The 12,943-nt window shown below is 42.4% G+C and overlaps 1 protein-coding gene and 1 long non-coding RNA gene across 3 annotated transcripts in view; one reads left to right on the top strand and one right to left on the bottom strand.

Annotated features, from left to right (window-relative positions):
* Positions 1-1,258: 1,258 nt before the first annotated feature.
* LOC132592549 (uncharacterized) lies at positions 1,259-2,959 on the bottom strand. The gene is made up of 3 exons (XR_009558030.1): positions 2,781-2,959; positions 2,603-2,671; positions 1,259-1,497 (listed from the first exon to the last, which is right to left on the bottom strand). It is a non-coding gene; the product is annotated as an uncharacterized LOC132592549 (long non-coding RNA).
* Positions 2,960-3,004: 45 nt separating this feature from the next.
* The window catches only part of MIB1 (MIB E3 ubiquitin protein ligase 1), a 45,264-nt gene continuing 35,325 nt past the window's right edge, over positions 3,005-12,943 (top strand). For both annotated transcript variants that reach the window (XM_035126451.2, XM_035126452.2), the window contains exons 1-4: positions 3,005-3,583; positions 6,641-6,812; positions 7,092-7,221; positions 10,563-10,667. In XM_035126451.2, the coding sequence (XP_034982342.1) occupies positions 3,355-3,583; positions 6,641-6,812; positions 7,092-7,221; positions 10,563-10,667 (636 nt within the window). In that variant the 5' untranslated portion in view covers positions 3,005-3,354. The remainder of the gene's footprint in view (positions 3,584-6,640; positions 6,813-7,091; positions 7,222-10,562; positions 10,668-12,943) is intronic.

The following is a 12,943-nucleotide window of genomic DNA, read 5'->3' as shown; positions in this document are numbered from 1 at the left end:
GGGCGGCATATATATAAGCTGCTCGTGGCAACCAGGCCGTGACGCTGGTTATCCGGACACTATCTGTTTCCTGGTGACGTGGCTAGATCGGCCTTTGTTGTGGAGGCCACACGCTAAAAAAACAACAATATTGGCAGCTACTGGAAAGACCTCTGTCCAAATATTAGCTTTGATGCTTTTGGTTATTCTGGACATTGAAATCAACGTGCCTGCAAGAAGTTCCAGGTTTGCATGGCTGATCTCTTCACGGATTAATGATTTTCAAATCCATTTTCAGTAATGTCCATACCTTTCCGCTATCAGGATTTGTGGCAGTCTCACTGAAAGTAGCATATGCCTAACTGTTTAATGCCTCAATTATCCATTTAGTCCAGGACTCAGATTTTTACGGAAGCAAACCAGATGGCTGCAGGAATCCCACAAGCACGTAGGAACATGGAAAATACAGTAACCGTGTTAGCTCCTCCTGCTGGAGATAAGAAATCACTTTGAAGTTTGTTTGCTCCCCCCCCCTCAAGCAGTATATAAATTTTATGAAATAAATAGAAAATAAAAATAAAAATGCCAGGTCTGGCTATTTGTTTACCCAGACCAGTATGTTCTACAGCAGAAACGGCTAATCTGGTGTCTTCCAGACTACATCTCTCATCACAATTATTTTCTGTGCTGCCTGGAACTTATGGGGAGTTCTTCCACATTTGGAGGGCTGATTTTGGCTAGCCCTGGTCTACAGACTGGCAGGATCTTTCCAAGGTCTCAGGCAGAGGTCTTTACCACCTCTTGCTATTAGATATCTTTTTAAACTGGATATTGCACCTGGGACATTTTGTATGACTAAATGTTAAAGGTGAATGGTACCTCTGGGACTGGCCAGGGATTGCTTCCCAGGCCCCTGTGGAGGCACCTCTCTTTGTGGCAAGGGAGGAGGGAAAGCTCAGAGTCTGGGGCAGCAGCTGCAACTGCCCAAAGGACTCCCAAGGAGAGGGGAGAAGAGGCTGAGGGAATACTCCAACAGGGTGAGAGGCTGCCAGCTCTGCAGGCAAGGAGTGACATAACTGGGCTCCTGATCCCCACAGAAAGAATGTAGTTGGTCAAGGGAGCCATTGACCCAAAAAGCTTGAAAAACCTTAAGGGAACAAAAAGCACAATGACTATGAGCCAAGAAAGAAAAATGCAAGAAAACTGTAAAATCTATATAACTGTTTTGCTCTGATAAACAAATTTATTCATTTATAATAACAACATTTGTATGCTATTACATAAACAGATTTCTCTGAGCAACACAATAAAAATGTTATAATCCAATCCAGTGTGTGCTGTGTTTAATAGTAACTTCCCCTTCTTTGTAGTTCATCATCAACGTTCAGTGTACATCTGGTCTTGCTGTACAACCCTGCTCCTGGTCACATGATATGTCATCTTCAGCCATCCACCCCACTCCACCCCAAAGATACTCTGTGTCGGAAGCTAAGCCACCAGTCGGTGCATGGAATGCACCTGCAAAGCAAAAGAAAATTCCATCATGTATAGAATGACAAAGCAAATCAAAAGTTGAGACCAGCATATTTGAATAATGGCTAGCTGTAATAGGCTTGGGATGGAATGCTAGGAAGGCACTATCAAGCAATAAGGAAAAACAACAAAGGCACCATTAGAAGGAAATTGTTAGCTAGGTAATCAGAACGAAAATGGAAGCTGGACATGTGTTGCATGAAGGGTGCTGTTATGTACCAGGAAATGTATTGTATGCACACAGCTGGGAAAGATACCATACACTGACGCAGCTTTGTATAGAGTTATTCTTTCAAGAGGCAGAAGGGGTATAACAATAGAGTTCCCGAATTAATACTCAGGACACATTGCATCAGGCTTCCTCAGGGAATCAGTAAAGCCCAAGACCTGAAAGAAAACAATGGGGGTTGCCACCTGCAGTTTTATCACTTTTTAAAATAATCCCCCATCCCTGCTGCCGCAACTTTAGATGGCTAGTATCTGCCATCTATTGGGTGGAATTTGAATTGTACTTGTTTTTTGTTTTCAGTGGTAAGGGGAAAGTAATGAATTTGGTTTGACAGTTTCTAAGGCTGCCAGCTGGTGCGATACATGGAATCAAAATCTTGTGGACTTTAGTACAAAAAAGGCATATATGTCATAATAAAAGTGTTAGTCTAAGGCTGCTTTTTGCACCAACAGAATCATACAGCTAGTCTTCTGGAAGTTATCACCAGGCTATTATTAGTAAGGATATCTGCAAGGATGACATCTTTCAATGTAATTCCAGTGGATGAAATATAGTAAAATCTCCAAAGCTTTTTAAAAAACAAAACAAAAACAAGTTAATGAACACATTATTATTTGTAAGGCATGCCTGTAATACCAGGGTTTTTTTTGAGGTTATATATTTTTGTCTTAATAAAAACTTTGTTGGCAGCAAGTACTTTGCCCATATTATTTTCCCGATACGTTCAGACTGCAATCCTGGACCGAGTTTTGTGTACCAAGGACCCATACATTTATGGAACTAGCATCCGTCTCGATTAAGCACATAAGAGTGGTGTGTAATATTCTTGTTTTATAGCCATAATCTTTAAATGATTTTTACCATTATCAAGAAACAGTTCGACGCTTTGGATGAAAGATCTTGGTCACGTTCGGTGTGATGAGATGATGCCTGTTAAAAGGGGCAGTGTTATGGGGATCCATGGACAGCAGCAGAACATCTATACGTGTGTACTTAACAATCCTAAACACTTTTCAATTCAGACAAAATCCCCGTTTACCTTTTTGGAAAGTTTTTAAGGAAAAGCGGAAACAGAAAACGCCTTTAGAAAATGCAGTACACGTCTCGGCTCCCTAGGTGGCGCTGATGAAACTCTCCTCTTTGTTCCGAAAGGGGGTCATTCCCTCCCCCGGCAGCTAAAATGGCAGAACCGGGGCATGCGCAGGAGGGCACGTCGCCCTTCCTCCATTCGCAAGGCCGTGGTGGCGCTGCCGCCATGGTGCCCGGATGGATCAGCTGAAGCGCCGGGTTCGCCCCTGCATTTGGAACCTGTAGGGAGCGGCGCGAGCGCCTTCAGCGGGGGAAGAGACCATCGCGGGGAGGAAAAGGGGTGCGAGGCGGCCAGTAAGCTGCAGGCGTCGCGCTCCGCTGGCGGAGGCCGCGTCCGACCCCACCCCTTTCCAGTGAGGGAGACCGGCCGGCCCGGCTCTGGCTCGCCGCCTTTGTTGCCCCCGGCGTCGAAGTGGACGCAGCCTTCGGGCCCTCCCCCCCCCAACCTCCCTGTTTTCCGTTACTGGCCTCAACGGCCCGCCGCCGCCCGTGACGCCGTTGTCGGCCGAAAGCGCTGAGGCAGGATGAGCAACTCGAGGAATAACCGCGTGATGGTGGAGGGCGTCGGGGCCCGGGTCGTGAGGGGGCCTGACTGGAAGTGGGGGAAGCAGGACGGCGGCGAGGGCCACGTGGGCACCGTGCGCAGCTTCGAGAGCCCCGAGGAGGTGGTCGTGGTGTGGGACAACGGCACGGCCGCCAACTACCGCTGCTCGGGAGCCTACGACCTGCGCATCCTCGACAGCGCGCCCACCGGTGAGATGGTGGCAGGGGACGGCGCCTCGAGTCGCGAGCCGGGCCGAGTGGGGAGTGTGGGGCGGGGGTCGCTTCCCAGCGAGGCTGGAGAGAGAAAGAGGACATTGTTTTTCGTGGAGGACGCCCTGCCCGTGGCTGGCGTCGCGTCGTCGGGGCGCCGGCTTGGGTAGTCGGTAGACATCCAGGCGGCCCCCTGATGCCTGCGATGGGCTTGCCCGCCCTCGGGCTCTTCACTGTGATGGAAACTCTGTTTCCTACAACCCCCCCCCCCAAAAAAATATGTGACTCAGGGGAAACGGACGGGTGGGGATGCCACGCAGCGCAGAAGGGGCGACAAGCGCTACCCTGTGCTCATTCTGCTAGGAAGTCAAGCTTCATTTACTGCAGGTGGGCTTGCTCAAGGCAAGAATGCGTAGAACTATTGCTTCTGTTGAGTATAGGTCTTTGGTATAAGTGTTTGTTTATTGAATGCACAAATAAAATTTATATTTATAAAGCTGCAATAAGTACAGCAGGAACGACTGTCTTCTTGAAAATGGGGACCTACAAATCTAACCTTGTCGTTTGTTGTTGAAAGGAAGTCTTCATTTCCTTGCAACTTTTTCCCAGTTGGTGGTGTTAGGTCTGGGATTTTATAGGGTGATCCTTGGCTGTTTTAATCAAAAGAGCCACCCCCTGGTCTTTAGGGGTGCTTACTTCTAAGTAAGCGTGCACTGGATTGTAGCCTTTGACTGTGGTAACTTTGAAAGAGTTCTTTGAAAGTGAATGCAACTATGTTGAGCATCTTCCTTCTAGCAGTAAACTTGCAAGTGAATGTTAATGGCAGGTGTCCCTATTTTGACAGATAGAAGGTGGTTTTTAGTGCCTGTGGTATAATTCAACATTTCAAAACTGCTAACAAACTACATTCATCTCAGTAAATAGTAACAAGCAAAACCAGGTGGTTTGTACATTTTCCTGCTCAAAATTTTTATTAAAATACTCTTAGCCTTTTTTCTTAGTTTATGCATATTAACTAATAATGGAGCCCAATTCTAGGTATATTTACTCTGAAGCCCCTATTGAACATAATGTGACTCCCAAGTAAGTGTGCATAAGAATGTAGTCTTTGTTATAGGGCATTCCACACTTGATGCATCACATGCAAAGTGTAAAGGGCATGCATATGTGTATATTCATATTGCCTTAGGGGATTTTCAGTACTGATAACAAACATCACCTAACATTTTACCAGTACTGTCACTCTTGCCCATTAGGCAAGAAGTTGGGCAGAAAATTAAGTTTGTGCCCCGTGATGAGGGACAGATACTTTTCCATTGCTATATTTTTCTGTGAAAGGGTTATTTAAAAGTTATTTTAATTAATTGGTAGTGTAATAAATGGATACTAAAACGGATACTATATTTTTATGTGAAAGGGTTAGTTAAAAGTTATTTTAATTAATTGGTAGTGTAATAAATGGATACGGCGCTGTGGTTAAACCACTGAGCCTAGGGCTTGCTGATCAGAAGGTCGGCGGTTCGAATCCCTGCGACGGGGTGAGCTCCCGTTGCTTGGTCCCAGCTCCTGCCAACCTAGCAGTTCGAAAGCACGTCAAAATGCAAGTAGATAAATAGGAACCGCTACAGTGGGAAGGTAAACGGCGTTTCCGCGTGCTGCTCTGGTTTGCCAGAAGCGGCTTTGACATGCTGGCCACATGACCTGGAAGCTGTACGCCGGCTCCCTTGGCCAATAATGCGAGATGAGCGCGCAACCCCAGAGTCGGTCACGACTGGACCTAATGGTCAGGGGTCCCTTTACCTTTACCTTTAAAATGGTATCAGTCAAATTGGGAAGTTTAAGAATTGTAAATATACATGACAGTTGCTTTTTGGACATGCTAAAATGAGTATGTTAAACATCCTTAGTACTTTCATAAGTTTTTCTTAACACTTAAGCAAGGCATAGGCAACCTCGGCCCTCCAGATGTTTTGGCACTACAATCCCCATCATCCCTGACCACTGGTCCTATTAGCTAGGGATCATGGGCGTTGTAGTCCCAAAACATCTGGAGGGCCGAGGTTGCTTATGCCTGACTTAAGCAGTCCAAGGGAATTCATTGCTGTTGAATTATATCTTTAAAATATGTCAAGTATTTTAATAGAATTTCAAAATAGAGTTTTTGAATAGTTTGAAAATTACATTTACAGTGGAATGTATACTTAGAAGTAAGTTTGTTGAGTTTGATGGGACTTACGGTACTCTTGGATAAGTCTTGGGATTGCAGCTGAGGCCCAGGGATCCAAGATGGCCTCTGTATCTGACCAACATTCCCACACCTCTTGTCAGCCTTGATCTGCAACCTCCCTGAATGTTTTTGCCTGGCTGGAGTGTACCTTTGTCCTGTGATAAATGTTTGTGGCTGAGATGTGTTGGGGAGAACTGATTTTTGTGTGGCTGGAATGTAACTTGCTGTACAAAGGTAAGACGTCAGTTGCTTTTGTCCATCTTTGCTTCTGGTACTGCCCATCACAGGTGCATGGCCCCTAGAAGGTTTGCCATGAGGGAATATGAGCTAAAGAAGTTTTCCCACTCTTGCTATGTATACTTATCTGAGAGTACTTAATGCAGGCTTCCTCAAACTCGGCCCTCCAGATTTTTGAGACTACACTTCCCATCATCCCTGGCCACTGGTCCTGCTAGCTAGGGATCATGGGAGTTGTAGGCCAAAAACATCTGGAGGGCCGAGTTTGAGGAAGCCTGACTTAATGCATACTTATCTGATCTCAGTGAGGTTTACATCTGAGTAGACACGCTTAGGACTACATTGTTAAAATGCTTTGTCCCCTTCCTCTCAAATAAGTTCATCTGAGAACATCTGAGTATTGGAGCCTTCACTGACCAGCTGTAATGCTTTTTCAGTGTTCTCAGTTACATGGAGCAGTGGTGGGGAACCCTTGGCTGTTTAGCAAGCTGTTTTGTGTATGCATATGCTGTTGATGCATGTGCTCTTGTATATTGCATGTGCTTGCATCTATGCATTTCAAAATACTGTTCTAACTCTATTCCTTTCCACAGGAATTAAACATGATGGAACAATGTGTGATACTTGTCGCCAACAACCAATAATTGGTATTCGATGGAAATGTGCAGAATGCACCAATTATGACTTATGCACTGTGTGTTATCATGGGGATAAACATCACCTTAGACATCGCTTTTACAGAATAACCACACCAGGAAGTGAAAGGTACATTTTAAATGCTCATTTTCATTAAAATGCCTAATTATGAGTGTGTTGGGTATAGAAGGGTCTTGTCACCACCTCAGATAATGAGATGTTCAACGTATTGAAATTTAAGATGTGTTAAAATTTATTTTAATTTCTATCACATACATTCTTGCAAAGGAGCGCATAGTTTTAATCAAAATAGTTCCTTTTAATTCTTGAAAATTAAAGATTTGCTATTGAACAACTTGTTTTTAATCTGATATTTCTTGTAACTTACCATTTGATATTAAATTTTAGGGTGTTGCTGGAGTCTCGCCGTAAATCAAAGAAAATCACTGCAAGAGGAATCTTCACAGGTGCCAGGGTGGTACGAGGAGTTGATTGGCAATGGGAAGATCAGGATGGCGGCAATGGACGTCGAGGCAAAGTAAGTGTTCAGAATATGACAACTCCCTCATGCACAGTTTAGTATCTAGTTAGGTTTTGAATACAGCCACAAAAGAATTATTCAGAATTGGTGGACCTGTTGCATTGATGCTCCTGTGGGCACTTACAGATTCAAATGTATTCTTGGTGTCTGGGGGATTTTTCTGCTGAGGTATTTGACAATCCTGCTGAGGCCCTCATCACCCTCTGGAAGAGCGGCTGTCAATATATTTTACAGGTCAAGTTGCTACCGTAGTATCTGTACCAACTTGGATCTCATCATAGTAGCAGAGCCAAATATGGATATAGTGAGTATACCATCTAGTCATACAGTATTATAGTGATTATTTTTCCACTATTACATGTCTAGATGGTACACTAGATACCTGAGGAAATACAGTCTACTTATATATTCTTGTATTCTTGATCCTGGTCCCTCATAGTTAAGTAGAGCCTGCCCATGGACTACCTGGACCACAGAAGTGACTTATGCTTCTCTAAGGGAAATGAGATAAATGAAGACATATTGAGACCCTTTGTGTAGCGGAGTGGGGAGAAGGGACTGACTGACCTTAACTACCATCCAGCTTCTAACTTGCCTTTTAAACTTGCTATTGAAAATGCTTGGTGGTTTTTCCAGTTAGTACTGAATAATGACAATTGCTTAAATCCATCCTAATATGTTTTTTGGCCTGGTTCCAAGAAAGAAAATATCTTTATTGTCCTTTGGGGGATAGATTTGGGTGTCTGGTATGTGTGTACCTACTGATTCTCCTGGATCAGCCTTGGTATTGTGTCTGGTTTGGCTTGCTGACTTGGAACTTGAGGACACTTGTGTTGCAGCCACTCTAGTCCTTTATGGAAGGTTGATGCCAGAAGGCAGTGCTGGAGGAAGGCTGCTCTGCCTCATGGTTTTGGTGAGTAGAATACTACAGGGTTCCTTTTTGTCCCTCAAGCTTTTTAACATATCTAGGAAGCCATTGGGTGAGATCATCCAGAGGTTTGACCTGAAGTGCTGTTAATGCCAGTAACAGCTCCACTTATACATTTCTACCAGATAATTCCAGGGAGGTGGTAGACACCCCAAGCCATTGTTTGGAGACAATACTGAAATAGATGGGGGCAAACAAATGGAAGCATAATCCAGACAAGGTAGAGGTACTGTTAGTGGGGAATTCTGTTGAACAGGATAGGATTATGTTCCCTCTGACAGACCCAAATTTTCAGCTTTTGGATTCTGGATCTGATGCTAACCTTAGATGCTCAGGTCATGTTGGTAGTCAGGAGTGTCTGATAGTGGTTTTGGATGACTCTCCAGTTGTGACCTTCAATAGAAAAACCAGCCTACATCAGCAGTGGTAACGCTCAGATTGGATTAATGCAATATCCTTTAAGTTAGGTTGCCTTTAAAGAGAACCAGAAGCTTTATATGGTTCAACATGTCGCTGCTAAGAGGATGGTAGGAGCAAGACCATTTAACCCCATCTTACACCAGTTACACTGGTTACCAGTTTGATTCAAGGTGCTGGCTTTTTTTTCTAACTGAAGTGGTCTGGGACCCAGTTATTTAAGGCCTGTTTATGGTCATATGTACGGGATGTGGGTGGCGCTGTGTCTAAACCACAGAGCCTAGGGCTTGTTGATCAGAAGGCGGCGGTTCAAATCCCCACAACGGGGTGAGCTCCCGTTGTTTGGCCCCAGCTCCTGCCAACCTAGCAGTTCGAAAGCACGTCAAAGTGCAAATAGATAGATAGGTACCGCTCCGGCGGGAAGGTAAACAGTGTTTCTGTGCGCTGCTCTGGTCCGCCAGAAGCAGCTTAGTCATGCTGGCCACATGACCCAAAAGCTGTCTGCAGACAAACGCCGGCTCCCTCGGCCTATAGAGCAAAATGAGCGCCGCAACCCCAGAGTCATCCGCGACTAGACCTAACGGTCAGGGGTCCCTTTACCTTTTATGCTCATATGAACCTCTCCAACTGGATTTGGGAATCTTCATTCTAGACTCTGACCTTTCACTAAATCACACCTGTTTGAGTACAGAAACGGTGCCTTTTTTGTAGTGGCACCCAGATACATAATTTAGAGATCTACACTGGCTTACACTGCATCCCAGACCAATTTGGGTTGACCTGGCATTTAGCTAGAGCAGGTTGAGGCAGTCCCATGTTGGATTGTGCTTGCCCAGAGCATCCTGGGCCCATCCAAAGGGGGGTGGGGAAGTCAAGGGGTTGAAGGAGATGCATACATCACCTACTCCCCATGATTGCTTGTTTAATTAGTGTTTTAAACCCTGATTAAAGTCAGCAAGTCTCTTAATTTAGCACTGGTCTAGATCTTTGCTGGATTGAGGCTGCTTTGAAGTGCCAGATTGGGCCCTGAATCGGATCCGGGTATGTGTGCATGGGGTGTACACATTCTTAATGAAATTCTCTTTGGGTTAAGCATGTTTTTATTTAGGAGAGGCTTTATCTTGATATGCTAGGTTTTTAAGACAAATTAATCTGTTTTACGTTTTGCTATGTTGTCAGTTTATTGGTTGTCCAGTGTTTTTATATTTTGTGTAAGCTTACTTCACTAATGTTTAAATTGAAGGAAACTCCACTTTTGTTACTTGGTTAAAAATAAAAAATGGGGGTTTGTCTGTTTGCTTGTGACTCAAGAAAGACATGGTGCTTATAGCTGATTTTAGTTTGAAAATTAAGACTCTTCCTCTAAATGTGCGTAAATATTGAGGCATAACTTGGCTTGCTACTTTGCTGATATGCAAGCATTCAGTCACTAACAGAGACCCTCCTGTGTGTTCCAAAATCTTCTAAGAGCAGAGAAGATGGCTTTTGGGGGGCAGTGCCCAGGCTTTGGAACTCCTTTCCCAGAGAGCGAGCCACCTTGGCCATTCCCTGATGGTCATCTATTGCCATGTGAAGAGCTTCCTTTTTGAAAACCTTTGGTTGTTAAGGGGTTTATCTTTCCATTTTTTTGGTGCTGCCTTATGTATTTTTAAATCATGATGTAGTTTTTTGGGTTTTTCGTGTTTTTATTTATATATTATAACTTTGTTTCTTGGCTGTCTTGAACTTTTTCAACAAGTAGGATATACCATAAATGTTTTAAATTAGGATACAGTAACCTTTAGCCTTCCATTCCTATCAGCCCTAGCAAGCACATCCTATGGTCAGAGATGATAGGAATTGTTGTTCAGCAACATCTGGGAAGTCAAAGGTGCTGCACAACTGTTTTAAGCAAATGATTAATAAATGGAAGCATTCTTATCTATAGGTTGTGGGTAAAGATTATTTACTTTTTTTGGCAACATACTCCCATTCCTCTTCTTTACTTTGCTAGGTCACTGAAATCCAAGACTGGAGTGCATCAAGTCCACACAGTGCAGCATATGTTTTATGGGACAATGGCGCTAAAAACCTTTACAGAGTTGGCTTTGAGGGCATGGTAAGGAGTAAAGCAATACAAAGAGTAAAATTGCTTCATGGGGGAATAGTAAAAACGGCTTGCTCTGTGCTATTATCTTCTTTTGTTACATCCTTCTGTCAGTTTGCATGCTATTAGCAACTTCATTGTTCCTACAGCTGTAGGGACAACTCATGCATATGCAAGTCTGGTTTCAGTTCATTAAACATGCAAACTACTTACAACTTTTGAGCTAGTTTCTATTTCTATCAGACGCATTTAGTTTCGTAAGTAAGATACTTATTTACAACAAAATAAATGAGACAATTGCTGAAAAGAGTTTAATTCCCTAATGTTAATTTATTTACATCCTAGGCTGTAGTAAATATTTGGATAGTTTCATAGTATTTTAGTGCTCTTTGAAGTTTGATTAAATTTCACGGTTTAGAAGTGAACTTCCCATGTGATTCCAATAGTACTACAGAATCTTTGGCAAAACTGGGAAAGTTTTTACTTTTCTCCAGTTTGACAGTGCTATGTAGCAAACTGAGAAATGCTTTGTTTCAGCAGAATAAAGTAATGTGTTAAATAGGATTCATTAAACATGAACATACCTGTTATAATAGTATGTCAAATGTATTTCTTCACATTAGTGAAGTCATTATTCCTTTTTTAAAAATCTCAATTTACTGCTACTGCATTTAGTAGTAGTTTACACAAATATTGTCTAATCAAACTTCACCCCTCCTTTTCTATTTGGAAACAGTGATTTACTAATTTCCAGTTGACCCTTACTTGTGATTTATTTCGTATGCAGGAAAAGTTTCCTATACAGGTATACCAGTGCCAAAATTTTGTAACTAATGTGTAAATATGATTATACTTATATTCCTGTTGTGTTGGCTGTTGTATTTAAATTCATCTTTCTCCGAAGGAAATAGTTTTATTTTGAAACAACTGTTGCTGAATAGAAGGTATCATTTGAGTCTAGAATCCTCTTTTGGAAGGTTTTTTGCTTCCTTCCTCTTTAGGCAAAGGCATGCCTAGCTATTGGAAGCAGCTCAGTCATTTGTTTTTCATGTACATGCTTTGATTTTTTCTGATCACACTGAATTGGTGAGAGGAGTGAAAAAAGAGCAGTACATTTCAATTAATCCTTAGAAATATAGGGTCAGATTATAGCAAGCATATTTGTAACATCGCAGCGTGCTGTGTGAATGCATATGTGTTTTGCTTTGCAGTTGAGGTATTTTCTTAAAATAAATGTTCTGGTTCTGAGATAATCTGTTAGCAGCCTTTCATTTTTTAGGATCATTCTGGTGTGTGTTCATATAACTTGGTGGATGATGTATTCTTTTCGTGATGCAAACTGCCAGTACCTCAAGTTTAGTACTTGGGACCTTTTTTTCCTCAAGTAATAAAGAGAAAGATTTTTGAACAGCACATGGCTGGCCTATACACCACCTGTTCCTTTGTTTACTCCTCTAGTTCCAGATGATACAGATTAGAAGACTCTTCCTGTTCACTTCACACTTTAGTGTACATGCGTTGAATGACCTTTACTCAATGGGAATTGCTTCAGAGATAGCACCAGATGGCTGCTACTTGGATTAGGAATAGTGAAAGCAAGAGTTAGGGAAGAAGAAACATACTAGACTTTGCTGTTATCTACGGTATATTCAGTAGTGATTACTTTTTAAAATAAGTTGCTTATGTATCCAGTAAAGGATAAAATAGCATCCAGAATACTTCAATGTGCTTGTTCAAAATTATAGAAACCATATATTTTGGTAAAACTATTTAACTACTGTGCATAGAAAGTTTATTTTCACTTTTAGAAATACAAGTTAAGCTTTTGCAGACTATTTTGGGAAACTTTAATACAACATGGTACTATTAGACTGGTGAAACAAAGGACGATAGTGTTGGACAAAGCCTTCTGTGAGTTGACTCTGATTGAGAGGGCACATGATATGAACAGGATGAGTGACGAAAGTATTAATTTATTTTCATATATTTTATTCATACAATATATCAGTGGTTTACAACAATACTACATAAAACCACACAAAAAACACCATATAAAAATTTAAAATTACATCCATATCAACAGGACTAGCATTTCCCTTTATAGTGCTCTTGAATTAGCATTTGAAACAGTATCTGTCACAAAGCACACTCATCTATTTTCAAATTTCCATAGGCCACAGAAGGAAGGGTACAACGAAAGGAACATTAGGGGGAAGCATGTTGAAAAAATGGTCTAGATCAGGGGTCGGCAAGGTTTACCTTCCCGGTTCACTCCAGCGGAGATCCCT

The sequence above is a fragment of the Zootoca vivipara genome, chromosome 8 (genome assembly GCF_963506605.1).
Source record: "Zootoca vivipara chromosome 8, rZooViv1.1, whole genome shotgun sequence".
In the NCBI taxonomy this organism is placed as follows: domain Eukaryota; kingdom Metazoa; phylum Chordata; class Lepidosauria; order Squamata; family Lacertidae; genus Zootoca; species Zootoca vivipara.
This window is presented reverse-complemented; position numbering and strand designations above follow the sequence as displayed.